Genomic DNA, 15,466 nt, shown 5'->3' with positions numbered 1-15,466 from the left:
CCCCTGACATACAAAGCAGGGGGTGACTACGCAGAAGAGCAGAACCCACCTTACAGAGCCCTTGGCTTCCAGCAGCTCACAGGCAGCTCTACTGAGCAACACACCACGGGCAGCTCTGTCCTCTGCTCCCCCGCCAGCCTCCGCTGTGAGCAGCCATCGATGGAGTCTTGGGGCAACGCGCTGGGCACTGCCGTGGCTCCCAACTCATTAACCACAAGAGTTCTGGTTGGCTTCAGATTCTGCCTCTCCCTGGCGCTTGTCCTGCAGCAGGTCCGCTCTTCAGCAGGGGTAACGGACACGAGGGAGTCTGCGCCAAGCCCCCACAGATCCCAACAAACCAGCCTCCATCACCCCACCCTGGATTTCAGTTTATGTTGACATGCCATGCTTGATCTCTTCCACTTCATGATTCCTGATAGATTTAGCTGCAGTAGCTGAGAGCGATGACCCTGCTTCACAGGCACCAACTGTCTACTAATCCCTTCAGCTATCAATTATCTGACCCCAGAGACGCTAATTTTCTTGCAGTTCTGGTAGAAATACTTAGTGGATTCATCAGAAACCCATGCATTTTACTAGACGCAGGGCATCACTCAAGACAATGCCAAGGCTACTGCCACTCTATAAGCTTTATACCTAAATCAACTCAAACCCCAGCCCTATACACTGTAGGGTGGATAACATCACTTGCCCCAATTAAGGAAAGGTCAAAGTGCTGATCATTCCCTGAAGAGACGCTTAGAAACAGGAGAGCAACTAATCCTGGAGCACGTGGCTTGGAAGAAGTAGAGCCCACGGTGCATCAGACCATGCAAAGAGACTAAAAGGTAACACCACCTTGGAAGAGCCATGTGCCAGACAAGGATGACCCATCTCCCAACTAAAGGCAAGGAATTTTGAAGAGTGGCATTATGGAGATCACCCATAAGATAGCTCAGTCTGGTCGTTGTTGTCAGCAGGAGCGATCTTCCGAGATCACGGGAAGTGACAATGAATCAGGTTCCACCTGCACAACACAACGGGTGTCAGCATATGTGCCGCACAGTTTCTAGGTAAATCTGGCACCACAGAGAAGCATCTTGAAGCGTTGGCTTTTAGGTTGCTATGATCAAATTTAATACAGAATGTGTTCCAGCTGGGGGAGAAATAGCTTTTTTCGATTACAAACCACTCTTCTTTTTCAAATATCAATTTCCCCGGAAGAATTAAGTCTATCATTCAAACTGAACTAGCAGTGGCAGCTCTCCCCTGAACAAGTGATGGGTGAGAGAGAGAAAAAGAGAGCTCATGCTCATTTAGGAATGTGGCAAAGCAGACTGTGTCTGGAGGAGATCATGCTGGTGGGAACAGGCTAGCAATATTCTTATTATGCACTGGAAAAAAAAAAGAAAAGAAAGGTGTTCAGCATGAAAATGAATTGCTTGTCACAGAAACAGCCCTTCAGATAGTTACTTCCTTCAGTGGAAGGGAAGAGAAGATATATGATAAGCACCTACTGCCAGCTGACTCATAAGTATTTAATACTTGGCAGCAGCTCCCCAGTTTAATCCTCTTTTCCCCAGTTTCTCCAACTACCTTTCACCATTCAGCGATCCTCCAACAACAGGCACTGTCCTGTCACTGCACGACTCCAAACCTCCTGGAGCTCAAATCAAACTCTTTCTGTTTGAAAGTGTCACAGAGGATGAAGCGGTTTGACCAAGCCTCAGGAACACAATCCTTGATACAGAGATACCACAAATCTACTCTCCACGTGTATCCCATCCATTCCCATGACACGCAGGCAGACTGTGTCGGCTACGGAGAGCTCAGCGGAAAATGGAAAGCAATAATCGTTCAAATGATCCTTCAGTAAAGAGGTTTTCTCCTTTGTTTGGGCAACAGGGCTCAGATGTCAGTGACGCAGCGGTGATTACTTCTGGCAAAGAGAGGTAATTTGACAAGCAAGGAGTAATTCTGGGAGGAACAGTTCAAGAAGGTTAAGCAGGAGACAACAGCAGCAATTCTAGTGGGGCAAAATACTGCTGGTCTCTTCTGGATGTTTGAAATTAATTGTAGACTGGTTAAAGGCAATCTGGTTATATACTATTTATAGCTCCTTCACATACCTCCTCGAGGCCTTGCATCATTTAATGTGAGGGGTCCCAACAGGCCTATTAAAACAAACACAACGTCCTACCTGCAACTATTATCCACGGGCTCAGAGATATAGGTAGCAGTTAATGAGCAGAGACTGCTAATTCATCTTAGAATTCAAAGGACAGACGCTTCATTATAATAATCAGAAAGAAGGTGCCCTTCTATCTTCCAAACACACTTCCCAAAAAGTGGCTGTGGCAGATGTGTTATGACAGCACAAGAGAGAGATGCAGCTTGTAACTCTAGACGGCATTTTTCCCTCAGCAGATACGCTCTGGAGAGGCTTTGCAGAACAGACAGTGCTCTCCAGTTTGGGTTATAAAGCTGCTCATCCCCCACATGGTTTTATCTATAGTCCAGACAAGCAAACATCACCTCCTACAGCGTGTTCACAGAAGTGATCTGGTCCTTAACACAAGCCCAGGTGTGAGCGCAGAATTCAGAGATACAGGAATGAAACTGCCCTTTGCCTCAAAATAAAGCTAATAGGATTAATTATGCTGGTCAGTATGGAACAGAATGGGAGGTGCTGGGCCTGGACACCTGCTATCAATCCAGATACTGCTAAGTACTCAAGTTACTGCTCACAAACTGAGCTAAGGTCTCTAATAATCAACGATGAAAGAATCTGAATACGTTTTATTTGTGAATGCAATGGGTCAGGAGAATGCAAATGGTCTATTACCAGGTCTCAGCTGATGAGCAGGAACACACGAAGCCCTGGTAACTCCATCACTCGGAACCATCTGTCCATATTCTTCCTTTTTTCTCCTAAAGTCACACCAACAAGACCCTGTCTGAAAGACTCCAAATGCTCTCCAGTATGCTGCTTGACAGGATTAGATATCAAAATAATCTTAGCAAATTGGAAAAATAGTCTGAAATAACCAGGATGCAATTCAATAAGGACACACAACGTATTTCACCCTGAGGGTAGAACAACGAACCACGAAGCATAAGGAATAAATGGTTAGATAGCACGGCAGAAAACAATACTGAGGCTACAGTGGATCATGAATCCAGCTCAAATCAACCATGTTGTAACGTTGCAAAATGGAGCAAACCCCAGCCCAGGACAGGTAAAGGGTGTGTGTCGCATGCAAGACACAAAAGGGCTCTTGCGCTCCACTCCACACTGGCAGAGCCTCCACGAGGAGAGAGTCCACTTCAAGAGACATTTGGCTCATCTGGAGACTTCAGAGGGGAGCAACGGCACTGAGGAGAAGGCCACAGAATGTGACCTACCATTAAAGCTGGAAAGGTCTGGGGTTGCTCAGCCCTGAGGGGAGAAGACCAAAGGGAACTTGGCAACATTTTGCAAAGACACAGAGAGATGCTGCGAAGAATAAGACGGTAAACCATGCTCCACATCCATGGGGAGAGGCCAAGAAGTCACAGCTCAACTTTCTGCAGGAGACCAAGGTCAGATACCAGTACAAGCTTTAAAGCCATAAAGCACTGAAGCAGAATGCCTGTGGTGACCTTGCAACACGGGGTAGCTTAGGGATGCCTTAAGAAGGGAAGGACTAAACGACCTCTCACTGTTCCCTTTTCATTCTGTGATTACCCACTAAGATGAACGAGAACTGCAGGTCTCCAAAAAGCCTCATGAAAATGCCCCTTGGAGATGCACAAAAGTGATTGAGGGAAGGAAGTGCTACACAAAATGCTTTCTGATGGCTCGATTCCCTGCAAACCCCCAAAGCTACCTTAGTGACAGAGTACATCACAGTTACCATTCTGGATGTACACAGAAGTCAGGAAATTAAAAATGCTGGTTCCCACAGCAACCAGGATGCAGCCTGCCAAGAGAGAAGGAATGTTCTAGCCTAGTCAAAAGGTGTTAATTTTAATGCCTGAAGGCGACTTCCACTTCCAGATGCCTGAAGACGACCCCGGTGAAGTCAGTGAGAGCTCTCTGCTCTCATGCACGGGAAAAACTTGATCCTCAGCTTCTTTGTTCCTGAATTATCTGCTCTTGCTTGCAGAACACAGCACAGATTTGAGTTTGGAAATGAAGATGAGAGACAGACAAATGAAGGCTGCTGTGAAGACCATCACCAGGAATGCTGTGATCTTGGACCATGCTACACTTCAGTATTCACATAATTTGTGCTTCGCCATCCTCCAGCTCTGTGAAGCAACGCTATCCCTCTGTAGTCATATATTCAGATAAAAGCACCGTGGCGAGAAATAGGCGTAACTTAGGTGTTCTTAATTGCATGTTTGTATCAGAGCAAGGATATTATGGGTATATAGAAACCAGTATGGAAACAACCTCTGCCTTCAGAACTTTCTCTTCAAACACCTTCATTTTCCTGCACTGATATTTTTTTCTCCTTTTTTCTTTTGGTAGCTGCATATAAAGTGTGTTAGGGTGCAGTAAATTTTTTTGAGAATAAAACATCAGAAGAAGGATGAACAATTTTAGTAAGTCCAAAAAAATCCTCCCCGTTTTTCACACTGATGCCTCAAGCAAAGGCTAAGGGATTTTCTTGAACTTTCACAAAATTCTCTCTAGAGACAACAACAATCCTGAGAGGCTAAAAGAGAGTATTTTTTAAAAGTATAAAGGTCTTCAAATGACAAGTGCCTACCACAGTATTCTGAACACATAGATCCAACCTCGAAACCAGCGACAAATCTTAAAGTTGACATCCTATGGGATGATGTTAAACCTACTGATTAAGTGAGATAAGAGAATTCTCTCATTCCAAAAGGCAGCCGAGATAAAAAAAAAATATATCAGAAACAAGTACCTGGAGAAATTATAGAAAAGGAAATTCTGTAGCAGGAGCCATTTGAAATGCGATCTCCTGAAGGCGAACAGAAAAATGTCAGAATCTAACACTAATCCAGATGAATATCCAATGAGATACATAATGAAGGTGGCAAGAAACTTCAGCAGTAGCACAAAAAAAGATACGATAAAGCAGTTAAGTTCTAAATATGAATTCTAACACAAAACCAGTTCTGAACCTGCCTAATCTCTTCAGAAGTTTCAAGAGTGGAAAAGGAGTGAATTAAAACCAAAGAAGATAAGTGGGTTTTTTGCTGCACGGTTTGTAGCTCCCCCATCTCCTCTGAATAAACAAGGAAAAGCTAAATACAGAGGGATAAAGATAAGGAAACCAGAAGTCTCAAGATACTTCCAACATAAAAAGGCATGGCTAAAAGTACATCTTTTAAATATTCTTAACTTGCTCTGCTTTTTTACGTAGTTCCTGGTAGGACACGTCAGCAGGTGGGTTGACATCTGCAGCAGAAATGACGTAAAGCATCTGATTAGCCAGCCGGTCTAGGGAAGTGATCATCCCTCTCTACTCGGCACTGGTGAGGCCGCACCTTGAATCCTGTGTCCAGTTCTGGGCCCCCCACTTCAAGAAAGATGTTGAGGTGTTGGAGCGAGTCCAGAGGAGGGCGACCAAGCTGGGGAAGGGTCTGGAGGGTCTGACCTACGAGGAATGGCTGAGGGAGCTGGGGGTGTTTAGCCTGGAGAAGAGGAGGCTCAGAGGTGACCTTAGTGCAGTCTACAACTACCTGAAGGGAGGTTGTAGTGCAGTGGGAGTCGGCCTCTTCTCCTAGGCAACCAGCGATAGGACAAGGGGACACAGCCTCAAGCTTCACCAGAGGAGGTTCAGGTTGGACATTAGGAAGAATTTCTTCTCAGCAAGGGTCATTAGCCATTGGAAGGGGCTGCCCAGGGAGGTGGTGGAGTCACCATCTCTGGAGGGGTTTAAGAAAAGACTGGACATGGCACTTAGTGCCATGGTCTAGTTGACAGGGTGGTGTCAGGGCAACGGTTGGACTCGATGATCCCAGAGGGCTCTTCCAACCTCATTGATTCTGTGATTCTGTGATTGCAAACGGTGGCTAGAAGACAAATGGCCCTCAACGTTTCTGAAAGATGCACTCTGACCCAAGCAGAGGTATCTGTGTAGTCAGCAGCTTCAAATTTGGTATTCAGCTCTGTGTACTCTGTGTTATTATCAAGTCGACACAGAGGGGGGCCATTAAGATCCTTGGAGTGGATGCTGGATGTCAGTCCAAGCCAGCTGGAAGTGCCAAACCTCCAACTCAGCTTTTGCTGTGGAGTTGCCACCACCGCCTCCGTAATCCAGAGAAGAATCGGTGAGCAGTCCAACTTACACCCACTCTCAGTTGGCTGCCTTTTAATCACACGCTCAATATCTCTGAAGATTAGACAATTATTTCCGCATAATTAGTGTCCGGAATGAGGCACAAACAACATGCATAACGGGGTGATTTAAAAAAAAGAACTTAAAAAAGAAGAAAAAAGCTTAAAGACAAGCTCACTGTATTTTGAAATACAGCCCCCAGAGTCTGAAAAAAGGAAAAAAAAATAGTTACAGCCTGGATTGTCTACATGGTAACGGGGCTGCTCATGCGTGGCCTGCTTCCTCTACTCCTCAGCATCTTGCAAAGAGGTCCCAGAGAACACTCTCTAGTCACAACATCTCAACACAATTGTCTTTCTTCTTCTGCTTTGGTTTGCTACTTTAATGGCTGTTTTTCTGGGTTTTTTTTTTTTTTGTTTCCTTCTCCTCCATTTTGCTGTGCAAAGCAGTTCTGAGAAATCCCAAGACACTCTCCTACTTCTAGGCCTCATTAAACTCAAAACTCTGTTCAGGGTCAATGGAAAGTTCATGAAACTCGTGAGGAAGCCTGGGATGATTAATGGTTTTACACTGAGATAATGTGAAGTTTACCCAGTTTCCTGCTAAAGACAGGCCCAGACCAACCCCTTGCTGTCCAAGCTTTGCAGCTGTCCTCGTATCTAAAGGGCTGAACACAAACAGAGACATCAGAGCTTCCATCTGTGCTTTGTATCTTAGGCCAAGGGGCCACTGAATTGTCTGAGTTTGTTTTTTTGTGTTTTCTAAGATGTAAATCTCAGTTTAGAGGCAATGAAGGTATTTGGTTCAAACCAATTTTTTTTCAAGAGCTGCTGCCACAACGGAGCTGGTCAGGTCTAGCTCAGCCCCAGAATAGGCCAGGTTGGATGGGGCTTTGAGCAACCTGGGCTAGTGGAAGGTGTCCTGCCCATGGCAGGTGGGTTGGAACGAGATGATCTTTAAGGTCCCTTCCAACCCAAACCAGTCTGTGATTCTATGATAAGGGCTTTGATAGCAAAGGTGTTTGAAGAAGGCCCTAGGCCACCATATGAGACATTAATAGTTTTTTTCTGTTTAAACTATCTAAAAGAGTATTTCAAGCTGACAAGTTACTACCTGTCAGCTGAGCCACTGTAATAAGCTTAAATCTCTGTGTGAGGTTTAGGGTTCAGTGGAGCCCTGATGGTCGAGCTAATGCTTGAAACTGCCCATCTGAAGGAAACCACCATTCTCAGCATGACCCAAGGTGAGAGCAGAGCGGGAACAGATCTCCTGCAGTAGTAATGACAACCTCGGTGCCTGGAAGAAGTGATCTTTGGCAGGTGGAAAGCAGGGGAAAAACAACCCGTAACAGGGATAAATGTCAGCTCTAACATGAATCACGCAACCATCTCCGACGAGTTTGATATTTGGAGGATATCCTGATTCACTGCTTCATGCTGACAGGAAATAAGTTTGTTGCTACAGATTTCAGCGACAGCAAAAGCCAACGTCAACTCAAAATGCCCTTCCTGTAAATAATATTCAACTGGGTAACATTACACATAAAAAAAAAAGAAAAGATAATGCCAGTGAGCAACAGTGTTCCAGCAACATCTTCATCACAATATATTTTTCTCTTTAAAGAGCCCATGGAGCCAACCGTCTAATGTCATGTGCAATAGGCAGCAGGAATAATTCAGCTCACAAATTCAGAGAGCAATTATTATTATTATTATTATTATTTTAATCACATAAAAGGACACTCCAGGGTTTTGTAAGTTTGTGATCACAGGGAAAGAGACTCAGGCAGAACAGAAAAGCTGCACCAATTGATTGCACAATTGGAGGTTACCATTTCTCTTCTGGTAGTTAGAATGTTGCTAAATTAGTATTTTCATCCAATTACCTTTCCCATGTTAAATATCCATACATCAACTCCTGTTGCTTCTAATTGAGGTGGGCACATTTCCTGCCTGCTTCATGGTTTCCTAGCTAAATCACTGATGATGAAGCAGCTAGTTGGAAAATGTTTGGCTCACCAGGCAAGACTGGATGGTTGAAGAAACTAATTCTGGGATGTGGACACTGAGGTGGTGGTCAGAGTTAAAAGCTCCTCTGAAAGGAGCTTGGTGGTGTTAAGTCCAGTGGAGACATGTTACTTGAATCTCCATCCAGCTCAGAGACTGGGCAGGTCACAGTGTCACTGTGCAGTGAGAAAGTCCGTTAGGATTGCGCTGAGTTTGACAGGGAGGAAAAACCTGAAGGTTTCTGAACCTCAGGACAATCAACTTGGTACTTGCTAGAGGCCTCTCTCACTACTTTTCTTCCCCAGCCACTTCAATCCCTTTTTATCCTGGAGAGCCAAAATAGCACTATTTCCAGGCAACCGAGACCAATGACCTCCTGTCTTCAAAACAGTCAGGACAGCTCAGGCCAAAGTCTGAGCCAAGTACACAAACACTGATTTTCCGAGAACCGTTATCCAGCCTGTGCAGACAGCCCTGTGTACTCTGTCACCAAGCAATCAAACGTGGGACAACATGGAGGGCCCTACACAAGGATGAAGTCTAAACGCCTGACATCTTTTAGATCCAGCTGCTGTCAGATCTTTGCCACCCAGTTCTGGTGACCTGGCTGTGTCCTAGATGTGACAGGTGTCATATGGATTCACATCAGACAAAGCTACAGAGCCTCACAATGATGCACAAATTCAGCATATGCCAAGAGGAGCAGTGGCTGTGACAAGGCAATTCATAATTTTAGGTGTGATTTCAAGTGGTGAGAGAGGAAAAAACAGGGGAAACCTAGTTAAGGATTGCTATTTTTATACAAAAATTAATATACTAATGTGCAGTTAGGTGGTGAAAAATGACTGTCTAACAGCACAGCAAGGTTCCATATTTACTTGCTGTCACTGATTTCAGAGCAAATTGGCTCAGGTTATAAGTCAAAGAAGGATTCTTCTGCTGCCAGCACTGCACACTTCAAGAGATATCTGAAAATCAGGCTTCTTACCTTATCATTGTTAAAAGACTGTGCAATCAAAATGTAACTGACAATTCAGCTGATGCATGAGGAGAAATGGATGCCAGCTCGCTCTCCCATAGCTAGACAAACTCTGTGAAGCTAACAGGATTTTAAAAACATTTTGTCAGAAAAATAAGTGGCTATGACAGACCCAGGGAGCGGGCAGAATAATAATTCAGCTATCTAATGCTGGATATCACAGTGACAGGTGCATTTCAAGTGCTGCGCTACATAATACGGTTGCCCTCTCCAGCAGCATCACTCCAAGGAATTCAACATGCTTTGCAAACATCAAATAATTTAACACTCACAACACTGAAGACAGGAATGCTGAGATGCTGAGGCAAGAAGGGTTAAGATAACTAGATCACAGAATCACAGAATCAACCAGGTTGGAAGAGCCCTCTGGGATCATCGAGTCCAACCATTGCCCTGACACCACCATGGCAACTAGACCAGGGCACCTCCCTGGGCAGCCCCTTCCAATGGCTAATGACCCTTGCCGAGAAGAAATGCTTCCTAATGTCCAACCTGAACCTCCTCTGGTGAAGCTTGAGGCTGTGTCCTCTTGTCCTATCGCTGGTTGCCTGGGAGAAGAGGCCGACTCCCACTGCGCTACAACCTCCCTTCAGGTAGTTGTAGACTGCAATAAGGTCACCTCTGAGCCTCCTCTTCTCCAGGCTAAACACCCCCAGCTCCCTCAGCCATTCCTCGTAGGTCAGACCCTCCAGAAATCAGCACTGGGAACAGAACACATACCTGGGGATCTCTAGCCTTCAGCCTTAGCCACAAGCCCAGCTGTGCCATTTTTCTTAAATACTTCTAAACAAGCATGTTTTGGTCCTGATTCTAACAGTTGCCAGACACTCTGCAGGTCTTCCTTGAGTTAGCTTAAGTGCGGAGAAAAATTTTGCAGGTAATTCTGAGCACCCCTCGCTTGTGCAGTCATTCACATGGGAACCTTGTGGTGCAGGTTTTATTCTAACCGAGATCATCCTTCCACTCTAGTAGTGTGCTTTGCCCACTTCCATGGCGTGATTTCCAGGGAAATCATCACACATCTGAAACGGCTGCAAGTCTAAAACGTGTTTACCCCACTGCAGAGCATGGGATAGGATGTTTCACTGGCACATCTTATCACAAGCATCACAGATGAATAAATAATGCTTATGAAAGAAGAACAGCTAGTGGAAAGGGCTTTCAAGTTGCAATGATTATAGATGATTATAAATGACAGCAATCAGAAGACTTCTGTCCAAATAAACTATGTCCAGAATACGGGAGAATCTTGATGAAACTGATGCCCTAAGAACAGGATCTGGAGAGTGTCAATCACAAGCAGGAACATTTAGGCATTGGAACAGGCTGCCCAGGGAGGTGGTGGAGTCACCATCCCTGGAGGTGTTCAAAAAGCATCTAGATGTGGCGCTTCAGGACATGGTTTAGCGGGCACGGTGGCATTAGGTCGATGGTTGGACTTGATGATCTTTTAGGTCTTTTCCAACCTTAACAATTCTATGATTCCATGATTCTATAAAACCAAGTCACCAGATCGAAGTCCAGGTGAGTGGGAACGCTGCCTTCCAGTGTGTGTAGCAGCCTAGCACTTACTTGGGTCGTGGGCAAGTCTGATCTCTGGGTATGAAGAAGTATGGGAACTGCACAGACACTCTCCCAGATGCGAGCTGCCACCTTCCAAGGCAGAGGAGAAAGGAGATTAACTAGGCTGGAGATACAAGAGTTTTTTCTGCCTGTGATTTTCCTGCCATCGGGGCAGACGCTGGGGAGGGATGCTAGTTCATGGCTGTTAAGAGAAGCAGAATGCTATGTAGGAGCAGAAGGTGAGTGTTTATTTTGTATTTCTACTTTGATTACAGAGAATATTTAATAAAGTACAGCTCCCTCGCTTCCCCCATGGTGAGGCTGCTAAACTGAAGGCTAGACTACAAGTGAGCATCACATCCACAACAGGAAAATGTATCACCCTTCAAGAACTCGACTGCTTCTCATGCACACAAACATACTTGAAAATAGCCCCAAAGACGTTCCTTCCCTCCCACATGGAAGCAGCTGCAGAGAAATCTCAGCTTAAAATTGACACCTCCAGCCTGGAGAGTACTTGATTTGCCTCCATTACATCTGTAGTTTGGAATAAAAAGATGCATGATGTGACAGGAGCGGGAACGGGCAACAGTGAAGAAGGCAAACAGTGCCCTGTCCTAATTTCTAAAAGCCTCTGAAGATAAGAGGGACAGAGGGCTGCAAGAACGGATTGCCTAATGCTTCTGTTCTTTACCAGCCCCAGTTAAAAGGAGGAAAAGCCTATTAAAAGGCTGAAATGTACCATGTAGCTTCTTTTCTGCAATTGTCTGCAAATCCTTGTGCTCCAAAGCATTTTCCTTGAGGGTGCTCACAGGCATGCTACAAACAAGCATAAGTACTGCCAATTGTTTTAGCATGATAAATGCATTTTAAAGCTTTCAATATTTTTGCCTGTTTACAGGCACGCTCCTTGAGGAATTTTGACAAGCTTGCCAGAATGGAAAAGTTGCAAAATGCTTAACTTAGTGGTGAAGTTAATGCAAGTTCTTGAGGAAGAAACCTGGGTATTCTTGGGGTGTTGAAAGAGGAAGGCAAAGGACAAACAAACCCAAATCCCTGCTCCTGACAAAGTGAGAGTGGGCAAGAGCAGTGGCTGGTCATATACAGCCTGTGCTAGTACAAGGCACACTTCCAAAACTGCTTCCTCCAGACACCCCAGCAATAGCTAACACAGCTTCCATGCAACTTACAGTATTGCACAACCAGATGTGTGTTAACCCTCACGGTGCTTCTGCAGGAACAAAAGAGACAAGTGCCTCATCTGGGGCAATAAAAGGACTTGATGGTGGTACCACAAGCGGAACACCAAGGTTTCTCTTTATGCTGTGGCTAAACTAAAAGCCAGCCCTTCCTCCAGCACCTGCATCAGGGCCATCTGCCTTTGCAGTCCAGAGGCCAAAGAGGGCTGCTGCTCTTCAAGGTTTTGGCCATTCTAGAAGACACGTGATATTATTTCTACCTTCAAACCCTCACTTTCACACACATCTTGCAGCTCCCCAAAGCTAATGAGGCCTGCCTAGGAGACCTCTCCACACAAAGCTGTAGACCTCCGCATCTGCTGTCTGAAAGATCACACCCATGTCATGTACCTGATGGAGACAAGGACTGGAACACCCAGAGAGCGCAAAACCAGGAATGGCAGTGTTTCTTCATACTGTATTAGTCCAATCCCTTTGCCCTGAGGAAATAAAGCTCACAGACAATTTGCCCACTAAAGAACTCTATTCCACCCTAATCTGGGTGAAGGACTCTGGGAGATAATCTCTGCAAAACAGAGTCCTGTGGAAAGAAGCCGAGAGACCTCTGTACAGCAAGCCTTCCCCAAGGAGGGGTGGGAAAGGGCTGCTAAAGCAGATTCTGCTGGCCTTCCTCCATCTTCTGCACCTTCTCACCATGGCACAACCTGTGCAGGCAAGGGCAGGCTAGGGCAGAGTGAGCAGAGCAGGGAAATGCTTTGAGTGCAAATGAGGAAAAAGACAATTTATATCCCAGAAAGTCAACAAGTATCCCACCAGAACGAGCAGGGGAATAGCACTGAAATTATGTGAGTGGCTCACCTTAAAAAAAGGTAATCTGCTACAGAGTAAAATTATACAAGCCAGTAAGCACATAGTATAAAGAGCTTTTAATATTGATTCACTCACTCAATATTTCATAGAATTCACATCTTGCTCAACAGTGGAGAAACGAGAGAGAAAATGCTCAGTTTGGTCAGGTCCTGACGTCTACAAGCTTAGACAAACAGCAGCACTGTCAGATTTGGACTGACTTCATGTTTCAATAAAGCCACTGGTTGGTTTTAGCACTGTTCTCAGACATGTTTGGTGCTAGATCTGTACACAGAGGAGATACAGGCTAGGCACTGAGAGATGTTTGTAGGAATGAGATTCCCAGCAATGGGATATGGGTAGGTAAGCCCTAGGAGATGTGTTGAAAGTCTCACTTCATAAGAATGGAGAGAGGAAAGAGATGAAAGCTGTTACAGATACCTCACTGCACTGCAGAGAAAAGAACCGCCATGGACGTGTGACCTTAAAAAAATGCAATGAAATTGTACTAAAATCGATTCAGAACTCACCAAACATGTTACCGATGTGGCCGTTCTTAGTCAGCGGCCGCAGTTCATTTTTGCCGAGTGCGTATTGTTTGTAGTTATCCCAAGCGAATTTCATCATCTGTAAAAAGAAAAACTGAATGAAAAAGGGCTTAACAGAACTCCAAGTTTTCTGAACTTCAGCTCTGGAAACAAATGGGAGTTTCCCATCCACTGCTAAATCCCGTAACCAATGGCCCATTAATTATAAAATTCTTAATTCGCACTGAACGCTGATGAACAGGGCTGCATTCAGCAGCTTGCCAACGCCTCAAACTCATCGCTCCCGGTGCGGAACTTGGGACTGGCACATTTCAGAAGTACCACAGTAGAAAGGAAGAAACTGGTCTCCGTTTAAGGGCTGCACACAAGTTTTCTTCTATTAACAGAATACCTTCATAAAGGAGAAAGGGGAGAGCCATGACATTTTGATATCTTCCTATCAAAACTCAAAAGTGCTTTCTTAAGAGAGCCCTGCAGATTGGCTGGGTGATTTCTGAGAAACCCCTTCCAGCTCAAACAATTCCTTTAGGGACATTTGAACCGTCCTGCCCGGGCTCAGCACATTAACCTTTCCCTGAGGACCGCAAGGCAGCAAGTTTGTGCAAGCTCCAACACACACACCCCAGCATGGCTTCTTCTCTCCTCCTGTCCCTTTGGCTCCAGCTGGTAGGAAAAATTAAACCTACAAGTATCCTCTCTTCAGCTGGGAGAGACTAGGACTTGTCAGCTTCTAAGGAGTGCCTTAAATAAAGCTCCCTTTTGTAATCCACACAGCCTGGCTCCGAGCAGTTTCAGCCCCAGCATCACAGTGACCTGTACATTCTTTGATTCAATCCCTGGAAGAAAGTCAGATAACAAAGGGGAAGAAGGGAACAAAGGGGAATCGACAATATTCTCCACCGCCACTCAACAAAGATAAGGATCTTCTAAAATGCTTCAACTCAGACAGACATATGAGAGAAAATGACAGTTTAAGACAAATCATTCCTCCACAGAGTGCCCCTGTCTAGCGTCTGCAACAGCACTTACTGCTCTATTTCAGGATCAGAATATGCAGGTTACTTTGGGATGAAATTCCTATTGTCATTTCAGTCCGTACTTTTGTTCTTCCCTCCAGCTGTGTGTTTCACAAACCCAACATTGCAAGCCTCTGGCAGGATCCTCCTTAATTAGCACACACACACACACACACAAAGCCACATCACCACACTCACCCCCGCCCCTCTACTTTTTAAACATCAAGCTTCCAAAGTAAAGTTTCACAGAGCTGGTCATATGGACGAGGATAAACATTTGCTGAACTGATTGATAACATTCAGACTCCAACAACACCAGGAGGAGGAATGTTGGACAAACAAATAAATTCAACTTGGGTTTTAAAAACTCAGTGTGGGATGAATTAGTCACTTTGCTTTGCTCTGAGGAAACTAAATAACGACCCGAGCAGGGGGAAGAAACCCTCCACAAAATACACTCAAACGTGCCTCAATTATATGACTCAGGGTGTTCATTTTATTTTCACTACATCTCTGTGGTTTTTTTCAGTGGCAGCATTATTCTAAAATGGGAAATTCTCATTCTTCATTAACGTAATGAGGAGCTCTGGACTCTCTCTGACAGTACCGAGCGAATGCCTTTATGTCTCAAAGCTTGATCCTGAAACTCACTGCAGGAAAGATGGTGTTTCCCTGCAGACAGCTTTCCCACAGCGAGCGATAGGGCTCGTGCACCAGAAAGGAAACAGCTATGCAATCTATTCAGTTCATTTCTCTTCTAAATGAGAGCTGAGGAAGGAGGACCCACCCTTCTGGCACATCGAGAGCCTGGCCATGGAGAAGATGTGGAAATGACTCTATTTTGTTGCATAAAACCCCTAACGTTGTAATTCTGAATCAGCCTCATTTTAAGCTGAGTATGAAATTTTAAGTTATTTCCTTCCCTTAACTTTTTTAACCCCTCCATTCCAGAAAGTCTGAACTTTCTT

The 15,466-nt window shown here is 45.0% G+C and overlaps 1 protein-coding gene across 1 annotated transcript in view; it reads right to left on the bottom strand.

The window, feature by feature from the left end:
* Positions 1–15,466, bottom strand: part of MAN1C1 (mannosidase alpha class 1C member 1) — a 67,528-nt gene that overhangs the window by 31,767 nt on the left and 20,295 nt on the right. Inside the window, exon 3 of the mRNA XM_068417916.1 lies at positions 13,465–13,561. Within this exon, the coding sequence (XP_068274017.1) occupies positions 13,465–13,561 (97 nt within the window). The remainder of the gene's footprint in view (positions 1–13,464; positions 13,562–15,466) is intronic.

The sequence above is a fragment of the Nyctibius grandis genome, chromosome 24, assembly GCF_013368605.1.
Source record: "Nyctibius grandis isolate bNycGra1 chromosome 24, bNycGra1.pri, whole genome shotgun sequence".
NCBI classification, from domain to species: Eukaryota; Metazoa; Chordata; class Aves; order Nyctibiiformes; family Nyctibiidae; genus Nyctibius; species Nyctibius grandis.
Note: the sequence above shows the minus strand (reverse complement) of the source record. Positions and strands in the feature narration are given on the sequence as shown.